The sequence below is a fragment of the Bos indicus genome, chromosome 12, assembly GCF_029378745.1.
Source record: "Bos indicus isolate NIAB-ARS_2022 breed Sahiwal x Tharparkar chromosome 12, NIAB-ARS_B.indTharparkar_mat_pri_1.0, whole genome shotgun sequence".
Lineage (NCBI taxonomy): Eukaryota > Metazoa > Chordata > Mammalia > Artiodactyla > Bovidae > Bos > Bos indicus.
This window is the reverse complement of record NC_091771.1, coordinates 36,375,446-36,399,618: the sequence shown is the minus strand read 5'-3', so window position 1 is coordinate 36,399,618 and position 24,173 is coordinate 36,375,446. Positions and strand designations below refer to the sequence as shown.

The window sequence follows — 24,173 nt, the reverse complement described above, 5'->3', positions numbered from 1 at the left end:
TGAGAACCTGCCAAATGTTTATGAGAGTTTTATTGTTCTCCATTCTTGCTAGCACTTGACTTGTCATTTTATGTTTATATTAGCCCTTCTTATAGGAGTATAGGGGTTTTCATTTTTAATTCCCATGAGTTTGAGTGAACTCCGGGAGTTGGTGATGGACAGGGAGGCCTAGTGTACTGCTATTCACAGGGTCGCAAAGAGTCAGACATGACTGAACGACTGAACTGAACTGAATGACATTAAAGATCTTAACATGTGCTTATTTGCCATCTGTATCTCTTCTTTGGTGAAGTATCTTTTCAGATGTTTTGCCCTTTTTAAAAACTGTTGCTTATTATTATTGAAATATGAGAGCTGTTTATATATTCTAGACATGTCTTTCTTTAGGCGTGTACTTTGCAAATACTTTCTTCCAATCTGGCTTCTTAAGGTGTCTTTTAAAGAGCCGAATGTTCTGGTTTTGAAGTTCGGTTTGGCAATTTTTTCTTTTATAATTCAGGCACTTTGTATTTAGCTGAGAAATCTTTGCCTAAGCCAAGATTGTAAAGATTTTCTCCTGTGTATTCTCCTTATGTTTTATAGTTACATGTTTCATATTTAGGGTTGTCATCCTTTTTATTTTGTTGAATAGACTATTTTTTGTAGCCATTTTAGGTCCAGAACATAAAGTGGAAAATACAGAGTTCCTTTATGCTTCTGCCCCCACATAGACACAGCCTCCCCACCGTTATCAACCAGCAAAGTGGTGTATTTACAAGGAACAGTGAAACTGTTGACATGTCAGAATCATCAAAGTCCAAAGTTTGGGTTACTGTATGTATATTATGTGGGTTTGGGACAGTATGTAGTGACTTGAATATACCATTGTAGTGTCATACAGAGTATTTCCACTGTCCTGAAAATCTGTGAGAGCCTAACATTCTTCCCTCCCCTCTAGCTTATGGCAAACACTGATCATTTTATCGCCTCCATAGTTGTGTCTTTTCCACGGTGGAATCATACAGTATCTAGCCTTCTCAGATTGGCTTCTTTCGTTTAGTAATATGCTTTTAAGGTTCCTCTGTGTCTTTTTCTGGTTAGATAGCTCATTGCTTTTTAGCACTGAATAATATTCCATTGTCTGGTTGTATCACAGTTTGTTTATCCAATCACTTACTGAAGGACATCTTGGGTGCTTCTGCTGAGAACAGGACACAGGTTTGTGGGGAGAGTGGAGGCGACACACAGAGTGGAGGGACACCCTCTTTGGGCGTGTTGTGTGAGGTCCTGTGGCTGTTAAAGCAGAGGGAGGATCCCCAGGAAGCAAAGCATTGTGCAGTGATCAGTGAGCTGTAGGTCATGCCCTTGGCCGGAGGACTGCAGGGCTCACATGATGGAGCCTCAGGATCAGGCATGGCAGTAACTAAGGAAGAGGGGTGAAGAGAGAGGCAGGCATGATTCCTCACTCCCAAATGTTCAACCTTGTAGTCCTCAACGGGCAAATCCAAGGTTCATGGGTCAGCCTGAAATTTGTACATTTGGGAGGCCCCCATTCAGGAAAAGTATGCAAAATTACATCATTTATGTAGACTGTTAAAAGAAATCAACAAATTACAGATTTTCAAAATTGACAAATACTATGAATATTAGAAAATTCAGAATCACCTGTAAAATACTTCTACAGATTTTTTAACTGTGTACTGATTACCACATGAAATGGCAGATTTGGTGATATTTCCTTTGGCAAGAACAGAAAAGTAAATGTCTTTTCTGTAGTGTGGTTGATTGAAATTTGTTTATTGGTAATTTTTTAAAGTTTTTTTTAGAACCATAGCTCAGTTATTGGTAGTGTCATGTAGATTTCTAAAAATCATAGTTAATTTTAGGTGAATATTATTTCTTTTTATGTATTACATATACATTGTGTGCTGTGCTTAGTTGCTCACTCATGTCTGACTCTTTGCGACCCCATGGACTGTAGCCTGCCAGGCTCCTCTGTCTGTGGGGATTCTCTAGGCAAGAATACTCGAGTGGGTTGCCATGCCCTCCTCCAGGGGATCTTTGCGACCCAAGGATCAAACCCAGGTCTCCCCCATTGCAGGCGGATTCTTTACCATCTGAGCCACCAGGGAAGCCCAAGAAAACTAGAGTGGGTATCCTGTCTCTTCTGTAGGGGATCTTTCTGACCCAGGAATTGAACCAGGGTCTCCTGCTTTGCAGGAGCCACCTGCACTTTACCACTGGTAAAGCCACCTCTTTACCAGCTGAGCCACCAATGACTGGAGAGCCTCAGCTGGCCTCAGGCATTTTCTTCAAAGTGGAATTAGGTGCCAAATTTGTAAACAGAAAGCTCCCCACATTAGCAGATGCAAACTAGTATATATTGAATGGATAAACAAGGTCTTACTGTATAGCACAGGGACCTATATTCAATATCCTGGGATAAACCATGATGAAAAGAATATGAAAAAATTATGTATATGTATAACTGAATCACTTTACTGGACAGCAGAAATTAACATAACATTGTAAATCACCTAAACTTCAATAAAATAAACTAAAAGAAAGAAAGCTCCCCATGGGTTTCCCCTTCCCTATATACAATGTGCCGCCTCACAACTGCACTCATTCTAGTCACTTTTCTGGTTCCTATGGGCACCTGTGCTTGTGTTAAAGATGCCTGCTTGCACCCCCTTTTTGCATTGTATCAAGTGTCAGGGCTTCCTGGAACAGGTCTGTGGGTCAGAATATGGTGGTTTGTGATTCTGTAAAGATTTAAGGACTGCTGGAGGAAACACACCTCTTACAGCTGCTCTCCTCAAAGCCCTGTTCTTTGCAGGTTTAAGGTTTATCTCTTGAGATTGTAATCTGTTACATCATTATACCTGCACAATATTTACTTATATACATTATATACACATATATATATTATATATACATTATGTATGTAATATTCAAGACACTTCAAGTTTTATTTTAATGAATTTTTAATATAGTTTAAACTGATACTTATTAATGTATTGATTTGATTTAATTCACTTATTAATAGGGTAACCCTAATTCTTGTCCAACTGGGACATGTTTAAGTATAAAAAAGAAGCACTGTTACACCAGATTAACAAGCATGTAGTGGCTCACTGTACTCGTTAAATAGTTTGTCTCCAGCATCCTCCTCATAGTGGTATATTTGCTTTATATTGAACCTTATATTTTCATGTTGTGACATTAAAGGTCTTAGGAGTATTTCTGGAATCCATTCCCATACCAAGATGGTTAGCAGTAGCGTAACTCCACAGGGAAGTGGTGGTCAACCACAAAACTGTATCCCACTAAATCCAAATTAAATGTGTTTCGAAGTCAACTCCCCTTAGCCAACCCCTTAGAATACTCAGACAAAAAAATGAGAGTAGGAGTCAGTGATCTTAACTAATTTAAGTTAAAATACTTTTGAAAATGTTGACATAAATCATGGCAAGAACCTCTATGACCCACCTCCTGCAGTAATGGAAATAAAAACAAAAATAAACAAATGGGACCTAATTAAACTTGAAAGATTTTGCACAACAAAGGGAACCATAAACGAGATGAAAAGAGAACCTTCAGAATAGGAGAAAATAATTGCAAATGAAGCAACTGACAAAATAGACAAATAGTTCATGCAGTTCAACATCAGAAAAACAACCTAATCAGAAAATGGGCACAAGACCTAAGCAGACACTTATTTCCTCAAATAAGACATCCAGATGGCTAATAAACACATCAAAAAAAGCTCAACATTGCTCATTACTAGAGAAATGCAAATCAAAATTACAGTGAGGTCACCATACACCCATCAGAATGGTCATCGTCAGAAAATCTGCTAACAGTAAATGCTGGAGAGAATGTGGAGAAAAGGGAAACCTTGTATGCTGGTGGGAATGTAAATTGATAACACCCACTATGGAGAACAGTATGGCAATTTCTTAAAAAACTAGGAATGAAACTGCCATATGACCCAACAGTCGCACTATTGGGCATATACCCTGAGAAAACCATAATTGAAAAAGATAACATGTACCCCAGTCTTCACTGCAGCACTGTATACAATAGCCTGGACATCGAAGTAACCTAGATGTCTGTTGACAGGTAAATGGATAAAGAAGTTGTGGTACATATATACAGTGGAATATTACTCAGCCATAAAAAGGAATGAATTTTGAGTCAGTTCTAGTGAGGTGGATGAACCTAGAACCTGTTACACAGACTGAAGTAAGTCAGAAAAGAAAAAAACAAATACCATATATTATCACATATATATGGAATCTAGAAAAATGGTACCCATGAACCTATTTGCAGGGCAAGAATAGAGACTCAGACACAATTAACAGATTTACGGACATAGTGGAGCAAGGAGAGGGTGGGATAAATTGAGAGAGTAGCATTGAAATATGTACATTACCATTTGTTAAATAGATTGGTGATGGGAAGTTGCTATATAGTGCAGGGAGCTTAGCCTGGAGCTGTGTGACAAACTAGAGGGATCGGACAGGGAGGGAAGTTCAAGACAGAGGGAACATGTGAATACCTACAGCTGATTCATGTTGATGTATGGCAGAAATCAACGCAACATTGTAAAGCAGTTGTCCTCTGATTAAAAATAATTGAGGCAGGGGAAGCACATTGCTTTGCAAACCTTCCCAGGGAACCAGTTATTGTAAACCCACCCTACCGCTCTGGCAGCCCCAGTCAGTTTCCTTGCCCTTCAATACCCAGATTGCTGATTCCTGCAGACTGCTACCAGTCTTACTGTTTCCATTGTATCTGTTGTGTGTGTCTGTAAGTCATTCATTCAGTTGTGTTCTACTCTCTGTGACCCCCATGGACTGTAGCCCACCAGGCTTCTCTGCCCATGAGATTCTCAGGCAAAAATACTGGAGTGGGTTGCCATGCCCTCCTCCAGCGGATTATATCTGTTGCCTGTCCTCAAATTAGAACATGAGTTTCCCTTGATCAATGTTTTCCCTGAGCACCTAAGGAGTAAGAAGAAAGGAAATTGAAGTCCTACAGTCTAGTTTGTTGGGGTCACCTGTATCATACATGCATACTATCCTTTATAAAATAAAACATAATGTTTCCCAAATAATCTGGCCCCTGTGTGCTTCAAGGTTCATGCCATGACCTATTACTTTACTATGCCAAAGCTACATATTTTTCCTTTGGTTTCTGGAATTCCTCCCTAACTTCTGCTTGTCCTTTTAAAATCTCAATTGAAATGTCACTTAATCAGAGAAACCTTCTCCAGCTCCAAGAATAGGTTAGATTTCATTGGCCTATGCCCTTGTTCTTCGAAATTTATTTTTTGTGTAATTATGTAATCACTCACTATCATAATACCATAAGATCCTGGAGGACTGGACCCTGCTTATTTTGTCCACTGCTGTATCTCTGGAACCTAGGACTCTTGGCTCACAGTATGTACCCATTAAGTATTAGTTGAATGAAAGAAATAAGTATCAAGATCTGGAGCATAGAAGAGAGAGAGACCTGATTGGGTGATTCAGATGGGGAGTAAACATATACATGATAAATGAGTCCATCATTTTCATCAATCATCTCAATCTCCATAGATGAACATTCAACTCTGGGCATTATCACTTACAGGAGAGAGAAGCCCAGAAAAATGGTAGATCAGGAACCTGAGATTAGAGAAAAACCAGGAACCAAAGAAAGAACATTTCAAGAAGGCAAGAGTAGCTAGTTAGGCTCAGAGTTCATGTCAAATAAGGAATGAAAACTATCCAATAGATTCAGAAGGAAAAACTTAGCCCCTTTGGTTAGCACAATCTCCAGCTTATTATGAAAGAATTTAAGATTTTTCCTTTGAAGAAATTTTGCCATTAATTATCTGTGATTAGATTCTGAACTGTTCAGATTAATTAAACATTCTAAACACTTAATTCAGTAATTTTGCTTGTTAACAGATTTTAAAATAACAATTGTTTTCCACTTGTATTCTCATTGACAAACAGTTTGATAACTTTTAGGCAAAGAGAAATATTCAAGTTACCAAAAAAAATCCTGAATAATTCTGTTCTTTTGTGAGTACAAAATATCAGTAAGGAATGATGAAATTATTAGCGCACTTGGTATTTTAAACTGTTTTTAAAGTGGAAACCCTGGATTTTACATGTTTTTTTTTCCTTTTTGTCCTTTGTTAGTCATTAAGAACTCTTTTTTAAAAAGATTAAAATTGCTGTTAATATCAAAACTGCAAAGCAGTGAATCATAACTAAAACTTGTTCATCTCTAGATCTAACCAAATACAAATATAAATATTTTGCAAACTATTCATATTGCTAATGGGTTTTTTTTTTTTCAGATATACCCTCAAAGATAATTCTAAAAAGCATATTGAAGTGTGGGATCCTTCTCCAGAAGAAATTATTTCAAATGAAGTAAACAACTTAATAAATCCTCTGTTTGCAAAATCTCTACCTAGTGAGGATCTGCAGTCACTTTATAATAAGGAACTGCCTGTGCACATCTGCAATATAGTGTCTCCTGAGAAGATCTATGTTCAGTGGTTATTAACAGAAAACTTGCTTCATAGGTATAACATCCAAGGAAAATATATTGTGCATATAGTTTATTCTCTTTTCCGTATTTTATTTCAAAGATCTAGAACTCATAAATGCAGAATTTTAAAAGTACAAAATTATGTCAGCTAAGTAGTCACTTAAAAACTAGTTAACAGTATACAAATAGTATATTAACTGATTATTTTTATTGTATTAAGATTTATATATTCCACAAAGGCTTATTGAGCACCTGTTATTTGACAGCCAGTATTATAGCTGTTGGGGAAACAGTGATAAAAACATGGACAAGTTTGTGCAGTCATGGAGCTTACATTCTAGTAGAGGGAATGACAGTGAACAAAGAAAGTTACCTACAGCAGGAGATAATGATGAAGATGAGAAAAATAAAGCACCTGGGCAGGAAGACCTCACAGAGTCAGTGACACCTGAGATAAATCCTCAAGGCAGTGAGGAAGCGAGCCTTAAAGATGCCTGGGGGGCACTCATGTCAGGCAGAGGGAAGAGCTAGTTCAAGACCCTGCAGTAGAAATGTGCTCAGGTGCTCAAGGAGGAAGGAGGCATCCAGTTTGTTTGGAATAGAACAAGGGAGGGAGGTCAGAGAATTGTATGTTATAAGAAAGTTTCAGAGATAAAAAATTTTTTTCTTTACATAGTTTAGGAGAAAAGATGGTTGCTACTTATGAAAACTCAAAATGGGAACCTGTTAAATGGGAAAATGATATGCACTGTGCTGTGAATATCCCAGATAAAAATCAGTGGCGAAGGGGCCAGATCATCAGAATGGTTACAGACACATTGGTAGAGGTAAATGCAGAGTTAAAAATATAATCAAGAAAGTAAATGCATTTTGTATTTTCATGCTTTTCAGTTTGCAAAAAAAAAATTAAAGCATTATTTTTCCATAGACTTAAAAGTTATTGTTTTCATAGGTCTTGCTGTATGACGTGGGTGTTGAACTAGTAGTGAACATTAACTGTTTAAGAGAACTTCAAGAAAACCTAAAGACAATGGGAAGATTATCTTTGGAATGCTCTCTTGTTGATATAAGGTAGTTTTTACCTGAGTAAAATTTCTCATTACTGAATATGATTTTAAATATTTTTCTTTTTGGATTCTGATCTGTTTTTATTTTTCTGACATATTCTGAAATTTTCATAAAGATCTAGTTAATTTTAGGGTTTTGAGAAGCAGGAAGGAAAAAATACAAAGCACATAAACTTTGGTGGTATTAAGGAGATAGCGATAGGTGAGTATGACAGGTATCTAGATTAATTTCAAATTGTTAAAAAAGAAACTTGAGATACAAATGAAGATGGGAATAAAAAAGTTTCTGCTGAAAAGTCTACTCACTGCCTTATGGGGATTCCCATATACATAACAAGATGTTTTTCTCTTGCTGCTTTTAGGATTTTTTCTTTATCCTTAGCTTTTACCACTCTAATTATAATGTGTCTTGATGTGATCCTTTGGGTTCATCTTATTAGAACTCTCTTGGGTTTCCTAGACCTGGGTATCTGTTTGCTTCCCCAGATTAGGGAAATTTTAGCCACTTTTCAAATAATTTTTCTGGTTCTTTATCTCCTCCTTTGTCTTGGATTCCTATAATGCAAATGTTATTCCACCTCTTGTTGCCTCCAAAGTTCCTTAAGTTATTTTCTTTTTTTTTTTTTTTTCCATTTTGTTGCTGTCTGGGTGAGTTCCACTGCTTTGTCCTCTGCTTGCTGATTCACTCTTCATCCTCATCCAGTCTGCTATTGAACCCCTTTAGTGCATTTATCATTCAGTTACAACTTCTGTTTTGTGCTTTCTTATACTTTCTGCCTCTTTATTGCTGTTGTTACGGTGTTCTTCCATTCTTCTTCTGAGTTTGCATGCGTAGTAAGTCAATTCAGTAATGTCCAACTCTTTGTGACTCCATGGACTGCGGCCCATCAAGCTCTTCTGTCCATGGGATTCTCCAGGCAAAAATACTAGAGTGGGTTGCCAAGCTATCCTCCAGGGGATCTTCCCAACCCAGGGATCAAACCCACGTCTCTTGTATCTCCTGCATTGGCAGGCAGATTCTTTTACCACTGGCACCCCCTGGGAAGCCTCACCTGAGTTTGGTAAGCATCTTTATGATTACTTTTCAGTCTCTATCAGGGAGATTGCTTATCTCTGTTTTGTTTAGTTCTTTTTCTGATGTTTTAATCTTATTCTTTTGGTTAGAGCATATTCCTCTGTCTCATTTTGCCTAGTTCTCTGTCTGTTTCTACATAGTAGGTAAATCAGTTGTCTCTTCCAGTCTTGGTAGAGTGGCCTTATGTAGGAGATGCCCAGTGGGACTCAGGGGTACAAGCCTGCCTGGCCACCACAGCCCGGCACTCTAGAGGTGACCCCTCTGTAGGTATCTCCTTCTGTGGCGGCAGGGCTGCAGCAGCAGCTGGGCACTGGTGGACAGACCTGTTGTTTGGCTGTCTCTGAGGTCCAGCTGAGGCTCAGGAGTGTAGTGGGCAGGGCTTTCAGCATGGGAGACCTGTTGGTGCTGACCGGTTAGAGGGAGAATTCCAGTACTGGCGAGAGCAAGGTAGCCAGAGATAACAAAAAAAGTTCTTGCCAGTGTCTCCATCCCTGGGAGACATCCCAGGTGGTTCCTGTCTCTCCAGCAGATGCTTTAAGATTTAGTAAGAGGGTCCTCTTCATATGTTGTCCATGCAGTTTTCAGTATGGTGTTTTTGCACTTGTTCTTAGGTTGAGTCTGGGCACAGGCCCTTTAAGAGCAATTTTTCTGTTCTCTGCTCTTCTCTAGTTTTCCTGGTCATATTCCCTATTGGATTTCAAATCCAGGTGTTTTGGGAATCTCTCCTGTGTAGAATCTAGGGGTTTGGGTGTCTCATGTAGAGCTTGAATCCCTGGCTCCTCAGAGAAGAGACTCATATCTCTGTGATTCCTCCTGGTTATGGATCGCAGCAGCTGGGGTGTGGGTCTTTACCTGGCAAGAATGTGTCTCTGCCTCTCCTACCTTTCTTGATGCTGTCCTTTTACCCTTTGTTGTGGAGGCTCTACCCTCTGTTCATTGATAGAACAGAATTCTATCAATCCCTTTACCGTACCCAACATGGTAGAGAATGCATTCCTGCAGACAGCTTGAATCAGATGACTTAAGGACTACAGTGGAATACCACCATTTCAAGAGTAGAATAATAGCTTTAAGCATGTCTGGACCATGTATTAATGGCCTTAACAGGCATTATTTTGCTTAATCATCACAGCAGACCTTTAAGCTATGATTAAGGTATTATTTGGAGAAGGCAATGGCAACCCACTCCAGTACTCTTGCCTGGAAAATCCCATGGACAGAGGAGCCTGGTATGCTGCAGTCCATGGGGTCTCTAAGAGTCGGACACGACTGAGCGACTTCACTTTCACTTTTCACTTTCATGCATTGGAGGAGGAAATGGCAACCCACTCCAGTGTTCTTGCCTGGTGAATCCCAGGGATGGCGGGGCCTGGTGGGCTGCCATCTATGGGGTCGCACAGAGTCGGACATGACTGAAGCGACTTAGCAGCAACAGTAGCAGCAGCAAGGTATTATTTAGAGACAAGAAAATTGAGTCTTCAAGAGGTTAAATATTTTATAATCCAGAGTAATACATCTAACTGTTGAACTGGGATTATAAGAGTTCCAATTCTAGAACCAACATACTAACTGCTATGTTTTACTACCCTTCTGAGAAATCTTTTTGTATAGATTTCTTTTTATTGTGGTAAAGTATGCACTAACATAAAATTCACATTTTTAAGTTTACAATTCCATCAGTTCAGTCACTCAGTTGTGTCTGACTCTTTGCAACCCCATAGACTACAGCACGCCAGGCTTCCCTGTCCATCACCAACTCCCGGAGCTTGCTCAGACTCATGTCCATCAAGTCGGTGATGCCATCCAACCATCTCCTCTTCTGTCTTCCCCTTCTCCTCCTGCCTTCCAATCTTACCCACCATCAGGGTCTTTTCCAGTGAGTCTCTTCTTCCCATCAGGCGTCCAAAGTATTGGAGCTTCAGTTTCCACATCAGTCCTTTCAGGAATATTCAGGACTGATTTCCTTTAGGATTGACTGGTTGGATCTCCTTGCAGTCCAAGGGACTCTCAAGAGTCTTCTCTAACACCACAGTTCAAAGACATCAATTCTGTGGCACTCAGCTTTCTTTTTTATGGTCCACCTCTCCCATTTATACATGACTACTGAAAAAACCACAGCTTTGTTTAAGACAGACCTTTGTCGGCAAAATGATGTCTCTTCTTTTTAATATGCTGTCTAGGTTTGTCTGTCATAGCTTTTCCAAGGAGCAAGCATCTTTTAATTTCATGGCTGTAGTCACCATCTGCAGTGAATTTTGAGCCCAAGAAAATAAAATCTGTCACTGTTTCCGTTATTTCCCCATCTATTTGCCATGAAGTGATGGGACCAGATGCCATGATCTTCGTTTTCTGAATGTTGAGCTTTAAGCCAACTTTTTCACTCTCCTCTTTCACTTTCATCAAGAGATTCTTTAGTTCCTCTTCATTTTCTGCCATAAGGGTGGTGTCATCTGCATATCTGAGGTTATTGATATTTCTCCCAGAAATCTCGATTCCAGCTTGTGCTTCATCTAGCCAGCATTTCGCATGATGGAACAACGGACTGGTTCTGAATTAGGAAAGGAGTACATCAAGGCTGTATATTGTCACACTGCTTAATTTAACTTATATGCAGAGTACATCATGCGACATGCAAGATGTCCAAAAGTTAATATTTTAAAATGTATGTTCATAATAGGTCATAGAAAACCTTAATGTTGTGTGTATACTGATATTATCTGTATACCATCATAAATAAAAAACCATAACTAATTCAAGAAGTCACTGATAATATAAGTTTCTTAGCTGATAAGAGCACTGTTTGGGCTTCATAATAGTTTTGCTAAATCCTATTTGGTCAAACTACATACACAGCTGATGTCATTAGTTCACTGTTGTAAACCATCTAATGTGAAAAGATTTACCAGATTGGTTCTTTACTCAGAGGATGGGGCAACTCTGATTAAACTCCATCTATATCTCTTTAGTGGTGCATGTGGGGTAAGTAACTTTAGTCGTGGCTGACCCTGTGACCCCATGGACTGTAGACCACCAGGCTCCTCTGTCCATGGGATTCCCCAGGCAAGAATACTGGAGTGGGTTGCCATGCCATCCTCCAAGGGTACTTGTTTATTCTGTGAACATGGATTTCATGGTTAGAAACATCTAAAGTCACTCAGTTTCCACTCTGCAAACTAAAATAGATGGTGAAATTGATATTCTGCTCTTCATTGATCTGTCAAATATTTATTGGACATTTTTTAACCATGAATATTAAAAATAATTTTTTATAAATGAAGCTAATATTCATAGTAGCAATTCATATTAGCTTTAAATTCCAGAAAAAATGTTCCAAAAATATTTGGGCAGAGAAATCATCCTTACAAAGGGGCTGTTCTATTTGTATTTCCATTACGAATTTTTGGTGTGCCTTCTGTGTGAACTATCATAGGCATTGGAGATATGATGGACTAAGACACAATACATATAAAACATACAACACATGGTGTACAGATGGCCCTTTGAACAACACAGGTGTGAACTTCACAGGTCCTCTTATACATAGTTTGGCACTAGTGACACATCTGTGGTTGGTTGTATCTGAGTGCAGAACTGCCTTATGGAAGGCCAGCTGTAAAGTTATACACGGGTTTTTGACTGCATGGAGGGTCAGCACCCCTAACCCCACATTGTTCAAGGGTCAAATGTGTGTACATATAACGTATATCCCTGCTCTCTGAGTTTAAGGTGTAATTAGACCTGGGTCAGGAAGATCCCCTGGAGAAGGGAATCCACTCCAGTATTCTTGACTGAAGAATACCATAGACAGAGGACCCTGGCAGGCTACAGTTCATGAGGTTGCAAAGAGTCAGACATGACTGAGTGACTAACACTTCTAACTTTCACTTTTTTTCAGCACACATGAAATGTATATAATAGCTTTAGAAAACTTAAAGCATACTTAAATTTTAAGAGTTCTCCGTGCAGCCTCAGAACAGATGTATATAAATAACTTAGCATGTAATTTGGGCTGTAAGGAGACTAGAGGGATGAACAAAAGGCTATGAAAATGGGGAAGAAATTTAAGAAAATAATACAAAGCCATGTTTAAATTGATTTCTCACTACGTATGTTGTTGATTCAAATATATATGTATATGATGATTCTTTTATGTTTCTTTATCCTATGCTATTTGTTGTAAGACAAGGTGTCATTTTTTTATTTTAGACCAACAGGTGGGAGTGACAAGTGGACAGCGACAGCCTGTGACTGCCTCTCATTGTACCTCACTGGAGCTGTAGCAACCATTATCATACAGGTGTGTGACAAGGTGAACAGGTAGCGTAGGTATATATTGGTTATTTCATTGGTGTTTTGTACAGGTCTATTTATTTTGTTGAGAAAATAATAGATATTTGGATTTTTTTTTTTTTTTTTTTTTGGCTGAATGGCACATGGGATCTTAGTTCCCCAACTAGAGATCAGACCTGGGCCCCTTGGCACTGAAAGTGCAGAGTGCTAACTGCTGGACCATCAGAGAATTTCCTGTTTGGACATTTTTTTGCAACCTTTTTTGGTCTTCAAGTTATAATGCCTGTTTGGGAATTTTTTATATTCTTTACAAGTTGGAAAGTTAGGCTTCTGGTGAAATCATATTAACTGTATGTCTGAAAGGTGTTTGTATGAATATGGATTTGAGAAAGGATACATATATAGGATAAATCTCTTCAGAACACTAAGAAGTATTTCTTGCCTCCTTAACCTTTTTTTAATTTGATACATTATTGCAGTAATGCCATTTGATCCATTTTATTGCATTAACAATTAGAGTTTTCCTATAAGTAATTTTATGTTAATTTTTTCTCTGTGTACTTCCCTGTTTTGTAATTCCACAGAAAGCAGAATATGTGTTTTGTAGTTCTTTCTTTGGCTTTTCATAGGAAAAAAAAGGCACACCTGGGAAAATATAGTTTAGTTTTATAACTTACAAAGTATTTAGGAGAATAGAGAGCTTGTAACTGAGGGTGTATTCCTCTCTTCAACCTGGAATGGGAAAAAAAAAGTTTTCAGTCATCCTTTTTTCTCCTCCTTTTGGTAAACTTCACCTTGACTATGAAGTGTTCATGATAGAATTCATAAAACAACTGTCTTTCTCTGTTGACTCTTTTCCATGCTATTTTCTCTCTGATGTGTTCAGAGATCAAAATTACTTGGTTGGAAATTTTTCTTTCTGGCATGGAGAAATGTGGAGGGAATACCTGTTAAAAGTGTAATGTTTATAAGAAGTTGCATTTTTGAGTCTCATATTTATTCTGCTCTTAAATCACTGCAGGAAAACAATACAACATGGCCCTTACCTGTGAAAATTTTCTGCAGAGATGAAAAAGGAGAGCGTGTTGATGTTTCTAAATATTTGATTAAAAAGGGTTTGGCTTTGAGAGAAACAAGGTATAGACTGTTTTTAAAAAATAGTTGGTGATGGACGCTGCTTCTTTGCCTGTGTAAATCTTTATATCTGTGTGTGCTCAACCTAAATTGCCTCTTGTTTGTTCTTGAAAATGATTTATATATAACCTAACCCTGAGGAGTCAGCTTACAAATAAATTCACTCAAGATTGCTGAATGTTTAAATCCCTACTGACATTTTTGCTTTTATACTTTCCCCTTTGCTCTGGCGTTTACACTTTAAACCAAAGGACAAGAGAATTACACAGTGGGTACCAAATCTGTGCTCTTTGGCCTCATTTGCTTAGACAGAAATGTTTAAACTTTATGTTAGAAATTCTGGTAAGTGTATATCAAATATATTTGTGTGAAATAGGTAGAAAATGAGTAGAATTGGGTAGCAAAACAAAAGTAATTGAACAATATTTACACGTAAAGATCCTTTCAGGTACTAAGTTTTGGATTTAAATACCTTGGTCCCAGGGGAGAAGGATCAGGCTATTAACTGTGGTAGCCCTAATTTCCTCTTTTTATCTCTTTCCTTTTAGAGGTAGAAGTAGATCAGAGTTGTAAATACATGTTCTAGGTAGCAACCATCTGCCATTCGTGGCCAGATCTCTTTTTTCATCTTAGATTATTATCTCTTACCCTACTTGGATCAGGACCCCAATCTTAATGAAATGAAAAGAGAATGAGAGATCAGAAATAGTACAGAACCCAAGGTATTTGGCCAATGTAGTAGATGCTGACTGGCAAGCAGCCAGGCTCTGCAGCTAGTCTTGTGTTCACTGACTACAGGCTAACACAGTTCCTTGCTGCAGGAAATGATAAAGTGAAAAGTGCTGGGCAAGTTAATATTACCAACAGTATCTGCCACTAATTTAACGTTCTTTTCTACTTTTCAGCAGTAAAACTACTATCTCAAGGCTGGGGATGTTTGTTGAGAAATTATGTAACTGTTTTATCAGTGCTCATTTCCTTTTAGAAGAAAGTACAGGAAAATGGAAAAAACAAAAATCTGTAATTTTTCTAACATAAACAATGTCTATTTCCTTCTAGGATATTTTTATAGGCTTTTTTAATTGGAAGAGAATAACAGGAAGTAAAACAATTATCAGTGAATATAGCATGTTACCACTAATACTTAATATCTGAATAATATGAGAAAACTGTTTTTAAGGGACTTATTATCTTAATATTGTTTTACGAATGTTGTTAACTTGCCACATGTATTGATCTGTCTTTGGGCTAAATTAAAATCAACTTGAAGCTGTTGTATTTCCCAGTAACAACTAATTAATTGTGGTATTTGAGATATACTTAATAGAAGATTTTAAGAGAGAATAGCATGTAAATGTCAGATGGTAATTTAATGCATTTAAGTGAAATTCAATTGCTTTATTCTCAACAAGCTCATTCATAATTTAAAGTAATTCTCATTACAACTTAAACTATGCTCATTTTTATGTAGCAAATTATACTAGGATATCCTAAACTAGAGCAAAATGTTTTCTTTACATTTCAAGTATATTTGAATGATTCTTTTTATATTGTTTTCCCAGAATATTTTTATTTGCTCATGGTTGGATATATTATTATTTTTTGCATGTTACAGAATTAATAAATTAGATAACAGCCATTCATTATCCCAGAAGTCTCTGGAAATCCCCCAGGAACAAGGAGAATCAGTGGTTACTAAATGTATTAAGATTAACTCTGACCCTGACAAGAAAGCTGCTGTTGGTATCAGTGAACCCAAGGTGACTGAATTTAGGGAGAAAATTCTAGAGCCAAGAACCACTGGATGCTATAAACCACCAGCTATTCCTAACCAGAAAGTATTTGAGGCAGTAGTCAGCTGCATTGGTGATGATGGAACTATATTTGTGGTACCTAAATTATCAGGTAAGAACTTTCACTTTATATAGGATTCTTCTGTAAAAGTAGTTGCTTTTACCACTAGGGAATTCTCTAGTAAGATCCACATGGATTGAAATACCTTGGGCAGATATTTAACCTTTCTGAACCTTATTTTCATTCACTGAGTTATTGTGAGGATTAAATGCAGTAATGCACAAAAAGTGCTTTACACAATGCCCAGCACATGAAAATCATTTAATGAGACATTGGGTATGGATAAACGTTGGGCCTAAGATGAGCATGGAGGTGGTTCCCTTAAACAAAATTGTAGGCTAAGAAAAAAGAATACAAAAGTTCAAATTCATTTAGGATGAGAAAAGAAATCACAGTCAATGACTGGAGATTCAGGGCCATTTGAGATTCAGGTGGTCCCTGAAACCTCTTTAGACTTATGTGCTCACACTTCTTTCTACAACCTGATTGTGTCCAGAACACTCAGTAACTCACAGCAACTTTAGCTTTCACAGGACTTAAACTCTGTTAGCTTCATAGTAAGTCCACCTATGGAGAGAGGTATGGGGGCTATGAATTTGTTGAAATTTTTTGTCTCATTTGTTAAAGTCCTGAATATTGTTTTTTAATTTGAGAACCAGACTAAATCTGTGTAATTGGCAATTCTAAAAGTGAGTAGTGTTTCAGACCTCTAGCAATAGTACTTAACCCAGAAACTTTCTTGATGTGTACAAATAATCATAGGTAGAACTGGTTGCCAGATGCCTTCCATCCAATCCCCTGATACTGATAGTGTGGGTTAGCACTATTACACCTAGTTTATAGAAGAACAGACTGAGAGTTGGTTTTTTTTTTTTTTTTTTAGCCACCCTGGATTGCATGGGGGATCTTAATTCCCCAGCCAAGGATTGAACCCATGCCCCCTACATTGGAAGGGCAGAGTCTTAACTGCTGGACCACCAGGGAAGCCCCTCCCCCAGACTGAGGCTTATGTTTAAGAACTCACAGCTAAAGTGGTTGAACCGTTACAGGAACTGACACCAGAGCTTATCCTTTCTGGTATAAGTTATGGGGATATATATTTATTGTGGAAATAATGAGCCAGTTAATTGGAAGTAGCAGTAATAGAATTTTAATTTTATATCTGCAGTATTACGCTGTATCTAGGCATCAAATAACATATAACTTGTGTTCTGTTTCACTTAGGTGTGCTGTCAAAATGATGTTAACTTAAAGCACTAGTTGTTTTATATTAGAGCTATCTGGTATATGTTTAAGAGTTTTATGGATTTTTGCACTTCAAAATAATGCTTGCACTTATAACCAGAGATCAGAATAATAATTTACATGTTGTTAGTCAGTAGTATGGAGAAGGCAATGGCACCCCACTCCAGTACTCTTGCCTGGAAAACTCCGTGGATGGAGGAGCCTGGTATGCTGCAGTCCATGGGGTCGCTAGGAGTCAGATGCGACCGAGCGACTTCACTTTCACTTTTCACTTTCATGCATTGGAGAAGGAAATGGCAACCCACTCCAATGTTCTTGCCTGGAGAATCCTGGGGATGGGGGAGCCTGGTGGGCTGCCATCTTTGGGGTTCTCACAGAGTTGGACACGACTGAAGTGACTTAGCAGCAGCAGTAGCAGTCAGTAGTATGTTTTGAAACATAGAGAAGTTACTGACTGAGTTAGATTTGTATTAAAGTTCTATTATGTGGGGACTGATTTTAATTCCTTTTATCTAAGTGGTAAAGTGGGACTTCCCTGGTGGCTCAGATGGTAAAGAATCTGCCTGCAATGTGGAAGACCCAGGTTTGATCCCTGGGTCCGAGAGATCCCCTGGAGAAGGAACTTGGCAACCCACTCCAGTATTCTGGCCAGGAGAATCCCATGGATGGAGGAGCCTGGCAGGCTATAGTCCATGGGATCATAATGAGTCGGACACAACTGAGGGACTAATATACACATATGTGGTAAAGTAACTGAATTTTGATGATGACTTCATTTGAGAATGGTAGGGAATTTTTCCTAAATGCTTTCTATTTTTAATAATTTCTTCAGAATTTGAACTAATAAAAATGATGGATGAAATTCAGAGTAATTTAAAGTGCCTTGGTCTTTTGGAACCTTATTTCTGGAAGAAGGGAGAAGCTTGTGCAGTAAGGGGATCAGATACGATGTGGTATCGAGGCAAGGTAATGGAAGTCATCGGCAGCACTATCAGGGTGAGTCTGAAATTCTTTTGTGACTATTTGAAGGCTAAATGCTATAATATTAAATGGTCTTTTAAGTGGAAAGACATGAAATTGTGATTAAAACATCTTTTATTGAGTTCATTCGTGTAGGCGAATCAGTTAAATACATTATATATTTACTTGTAATGAGGATTTCTTTTTTTTATTTTCAAGTATATTTATTAACCTGAATAATAAAAAAAATTTCCTGATAAGAATTTTGCCACTAATATTTTAATGGTCATTAAAATTTAATTATTTATAATTGTCAGCCTTATTTGTGTACATGGTATTAAGTCAAACAACTTGTTTTCCAGTATTTTGTATATCTCCTTAGCAAATTTGTTTATGGGACTCCTAATTTACCCTTTAATATTAAGGGTTAATTTACCTTTCCAAACTACTAAGAATAGTACTTGAGTTTCATCCAGAATCTTCAGAAAGAGCTGCATACAGGTGACCCTTAAACACACTGAGGATGGGGGCTCCAACATTTTGTGTAGTCAATTTGAGTATAATTTATTCCATTCTCCCATATCCACAATTCTGTGTCACAGATTTAACCAGCTGTTGATCGTGTATTGATAGCACTGTAGTAGGTTTTTATTGGAAAAAATCCATGTGTAAATGGACCTTCATAGTTGTCTTGTTCCAAACCTGTGTTGTCCAAGAGTCAATTGTACTTTGAAAAAAAAGTGTATGTAAAAATCTAGATGAAAATGCCTCTACTTATGTTGTACTTACCAAGTATAGCAATGAAATCAAGAGACATTTGGCCTGTAAAGATTTTGGTTTTAGGAGGGGTGGAAAAATTAAGAAGAAAAGTCTTTTGTTAATACTTGTACAGGAGATTATTATCTATTTGATGATGATACCTGATAGTACATAGCACTTTAGGTTTCTAAGCTTTTTTTCACATGTCTGTGTTGGTTTATATTTTATTGTTTACTTCTAACTATCATAGATGTAGATTATTATTCCCATTTTACCAGTAACATAATTTATTTTTATGTTCAGTGATGTTCCCGAAGTCAACCTGTCAGTGAGTGGTGGTGCTGGAATTCATATCTAAGTCTCTGATTCCTAAATTTCTGATCTAAGTCTTGTGCTTTATATGCTGGAATACAAACTTTACATGTTTTTAATAGAATTTAAATGGTTTCAAATTTTGGGTTAGTATTTAGGTGTTGATGCATGGATACTTACAGATGCATGTGTTTATAAGCAGATAAGTCCATTTTTCACATACATTTGAATTGTTCAGATAACCCTTTTTCTTTAATATAAAAGTAACTTGAAATTCAGTTTTAATTGTTATCATTGTTACATTGATAACAAAAATTCATTGTTATCATGAATTTTACATATATGGAATCCAAATAAACAAGATAGTGGTGAACTGTATTTTTCTCATACTTTCTAATATCTTTTTAAAATTTATTTTAAAATATTTTGATACTGTAATCTTTTAAGGTTATTCTCTGATCCACATTAAAAAATAAACATTACAACATACCCATGCACTTAGCCTAATTACCTATAATGTACTCAGATATTTTTTTACTCAATTCTGTTTCAGTTTTTATATTTTTTTTATTTAGAGAATACTTTATTACCTTCTGTAATCAAACCCATGTAGATAAGACCTTATATATTTAATATAGTGCATTACCCATGTACAAATGGAAAAAATTATATTTAATGTTTCTAGACCAATATGGCTATTAATTTCTGTACAATGCCAACCCAACACAGTACAACTGGGATACTTTTTCCAAAGTTGACAGCACAGCCAAAGTCTCCAAAAATTCAAATTATATTTATTTATTTATATAAAAAGACCAATAGCAGTATGTTATGCATCAATAACAGCAACAGCTTTTCAAAGTTCTGCAATCATCTGAACAAAATTATAGAGACATCTAGCACACTCCATTAAAAAAAAAAGGTAAAAAAACAAAACCTCAGAAAACAACAAAGTTCTGTTACTGTTGTGGTACCTGGCACCATTTTTTAAAATTATGTTTCTCAGTCATCATCTGGAAAGAAAACATTCGAGAATAACATCATTAAAAACAGATCTGATAAAGCATAGTCACTACTACATATCATAAAGCAGCTACAAGATATTTTACATTCCCAGAGGTTTGATACAGTACTGTCCTACATCTGTGATACTAGAGGATATAATTTAAAAGGCATTATTTGAGACTTGATTCTGCTTTTCTAGCAGAGGGCCCAAATGATGGTTATGACACAGCTCTCGTACAGAAATACACCTTCTTAGATAGGATTTCCTTTCTTTAGTGGCATAGTTCTAGGTACTCACTGCTCTTCATGAACATCAGCTAAAAATTGATTAAAAAGATAAAACACAACCATTGGATTCATACAAAGATGACTGAGGAGAGGCAAGCAGGACTCAACTCAAGTAGTAACCAGCTCCATCATATCTGAATGGTTGAGTGTCATGGAAGAAAGGAGATGGCAAGTACCACTTCAAAGCTTTGGGCCACAACCAAAACACAGCATCATTTCAAACAGAAGCAGTAGACAGACACTGCCCATTTGGATATGTTCAAGGATGTTGCTGTCACTGTTTCATCATCTGCTCACTCATCCAGGAAGAAGGGGAGATCAGTTACTATTTCAGTTTTTTTTTTAATGCTAATTACCTTGGGCTTTCTTGAGCCCAATTAAACAGTGATACATTAATTTCAGTATGTTGGGGTAACAGAAATAACTTATTGACATCCCTTATTCTTGAAACAATTTAGAAATTGAAGTGTGAAAATGAAAGCATTTAAAAAATGGGTTGTTGAGGACTTCTCATTTCTGGTTCCACATTTAAGGAGTTTTGAAGTTGCCACACCATCCTATCAACAACTAAAAAGCTGAACAAACTGAAAAACCTCTTCGAGCGATCAGAGATGGAGTACACTTTGAAATATGCCAGAGCATTCTGTTCTCCTTAATAAGGCCTGCACTCAGGAGAAAGTAGTTCATCAGGGGCTATTATCAGAGGCAAGTGGACATGGGGGAAAGGAAATTACCCAATTCTAGTTAACTCTAGACTTCCACACAGGAAGACCCAACTCCAGCCCCCTATGTCCATCATCTCCTACTTAAGGAGGGGAGAACATAAGACTGAGAAACACTTGTAAAGTTCATAGTTTGACATCATATGCTCAGTGAAAGACTTAAGACCTAATCGTAAGACTATAGAACAGTTCCCCTTCTCCCGCACCTTCCTGCCATGTTACTGAAGGCCTTTTACACAGAACATGTCCAGCCATCAGGAAAAAATACTGAACAGCATGTTATTGGCATAAAAACAGATGTATAGATCAGTGGAATAGAATAGACAGCCTAAAAATTAAACCACATATGGACAATTAATTTATGATAAAGCCAAGAATACACATTGGGGATAGGACAGTCTCTTCAATAAATGGTATTGGAAAAACTGAACGGCGACATGCAAAAGAATTAAACTTGACCATTATCTTAAACAATACACAAAAATTAACTCAAAATAGATTATAAAGACTTGAACATAAGACCTGAAGCCAATAAAACTCCTAAAAGAAAACATAGGCAATAAGTTCCTTAAGGTCTTGGTGATAATTTTTTGAAGACATCAAAAGTAAAGGCAACAAAAAAATTAGCAAGGTGGGCATCAGACGAAAAACTTTCTGAACAGCAAAGGAAACCATCAACAAAATGAAAAGGCAACCTACTGTATAGAATAAAATATTTTTTTTTTTTTGTAATAATAAATTTATTTTATTGTATTTTTTAACTTTACAATATTGTATTGGTTAACCCTCCTCCCTCCTCCCTCCCTGCACCATCCCTCTGGGTCGTCCCAGTGCACCAGCCCCAAGCATCCAGTATCATGCATCGAACTTAGACTGGCGACTTGTTTCATATATGATATTATACATGTTTCAGTGCCATTCTCCCAAATCATCCCACCCTCTCCCTAAAGGATTGATATCCAAAATATATAAAGAACTCATAAAACTCAAGTCCAGAAATAAAACCACTTAATGGTCAATCCATGACAAAGGAGGCAAAAATATACAATGGAGAAAAGACAGTCTCTTCAATAAATGGTGCTGGGAGAACCAAACTGTAAAAGAATGAAATTAGAACATTCCCTAACATCATATACAAAAATAAACTCAACGTGGTTTATAGACCTAAGAGTAAGACTGGATACTATAGAACTCCTAGGGGAGAACCTAGGCCAAACACTATGGTGTAAATTGTAGCAATATTTTTTTGGATCTGTCACCTAAAACAAAGGTACTAAAAGCAAAAATAAACAAATGGAACCTAATGAAACTTAAAAACTTTTGCACAGTGAAGGAACCATTGACAAAAGAAAAAGACAATGTACTGAATGGAAGAAAATACTTGCAAATGATCTGACTGATAAGGAATTAATAGCTAATGTATATAAACAACTCATAGGACTTAACATTTAAAAAAATGGAAAATATTACAACATTGTAAATCTATACCCCAATAAAAATGAAAACAACCTGGTTTTAGTGAATTGATAGCAACCACTGTGGAAAACAGTATGGAAGACTCTCTAAAAATTAAGAAAAGATCTACTATGTTGTTGTTTAGTCACTGAGTTGTGTCCAACTCTTTTGTGACCCCATGATCAGTAGCAGTAGCCCACCAGGCTCCTCTGTCCATGGGATTTTTCCAGGTAAGAATATTGAAGTGAGTTGCCATTTCCTTTACTAGTGGATCTTCCCAACCTAGGGATTGAACCTGGGTTTCCTGTACTGCAGGTGAATTCTTGACCACTGAGCCTCCTGAGACACCTCTGGAACTACTATATGATCCAACTCTATCCAAAGAAAACAGGAATATTAATGTGAAAATATAGTATGCTCTCCTGTGTTTATTACAGCATTACTTACGATAGCCAGGATATGGAAGCAACCAAAGTGTCCATTGATGGATGAATGGATGAAGAGATCGATGTGTATATATAGAATGGAATGTTAGTCATAAAAAAGAAGAAAATTTTGTGATTTGTGGCAAAATGGATGGACCTTAAAGGCATTATGCTAAGTGAAATAAGACAGGGAAAAACAAATACTTAAGAATCTCACTTTTATGTGGAATCTAAAAGATGACAAAAATTGAGCTCATGGATATGGAGAATAGATTGGTGGTTGTCAGTGACAGGATGGGCAAAATGAGTGAAGGGGGTTAAAAAGTACAAACTTCTATAAAGTAATTCATGGAGGTGTATAGCATGGTGACTATAACTAATAATCATGTACATGTGAGAATTGCTAACAGAGTAGATCTTAAAAGTTCTTAACACAAGAATAAAAATGTTTTGTAACTGTGTGTGGTGATGGATGTTAACTAGACTTACTGCTATTATCATTTTCAACATATGCAAATGTCAAATCATTACATTGTATACCTGAAACTAATGTTATAGGTCATGTCTAAATTTTAAAATATTAGGCATACTAAAAGGCAGAATAACACAATTTGGAGAGACAAGGAAAGTATCAGAACCAGGGATGTTAGTTATCAGAACAGGAACTTAAAAAAAAAAAAACAGGCATGTTTAAGATGCTAAGGAGTAAGTAGACAACATACAAGAACAGATAGGTAGTGTAAATAGAGAGCTAGAAATACTACCTCTAAAAAGTAGAACAAAAACTGAAAAAAAAAAAGAACCAAATACCTAAGAACTGTGGGACAATTGCAAGCATGTAACATGCAGATTAATGGAAATACCAGAAAGTGAAGAGAGAAAATAATACTTGAAAACTTATGACTGAAAATTTCCCCAAATGTATGTCTAGACACCAAACCACAGATCCTGGAGTTCAGATAACGCCAAGCAGAATAAATGCACAACAAAAGGTCTGTCACTTCAAATGACAGAAAGTCAAAATTAGAGAAAAACCCTGAAGGAAATC

General features: G+C 37.0%; 1 protein-coding gene across 5 annotated transcripts in view; it reads left to right on the top strand.

The window, feature by feature from the left end:
- The window catches only part of RNF17 (ring finger protein 17), a 110,608-nt gene that overhangs the window by 64,683 nt on the left and 21,752 nt on the right, over positions 1 to 24,173 (top strand). For all 5 annotated transcript variants that reach the window (XM_019971872.2, XM_070800321.1, XM_070800320.1 and 2 more), the window contains exons 21-27: positions 6,338 to 6,568; positions 7,211 to 7,361; positions 7,487 to 7,605; positions 12,883 to 12,973; positions 13,988 to 14,103; positions 15,716 to 16,005; positions 18,032 to 18,195. In XM_019971872.2, coding sequence (XP_019827431.2) covers positions 6,338 to 6,568; positions 7,211 to 7,361; positions 7,487 to 7,605; positions 12,883 to 12,973; positions 13,988 to 14,103; positions 15,716 to 16,005; positions 18,032 to 18,195 — 1,162 coding nt within the window. The remainder of the gene's footprint in view (positions 1 to 6,337; positions 6,569 to 7,210; positions 7,362 to 7,486; positions 7,606 to 12,882; positions 12,974 to 13,987; positions 14,104 to 15,715; positions 16,006 to 18,031; positions 18,196 to 24,173) is intronic.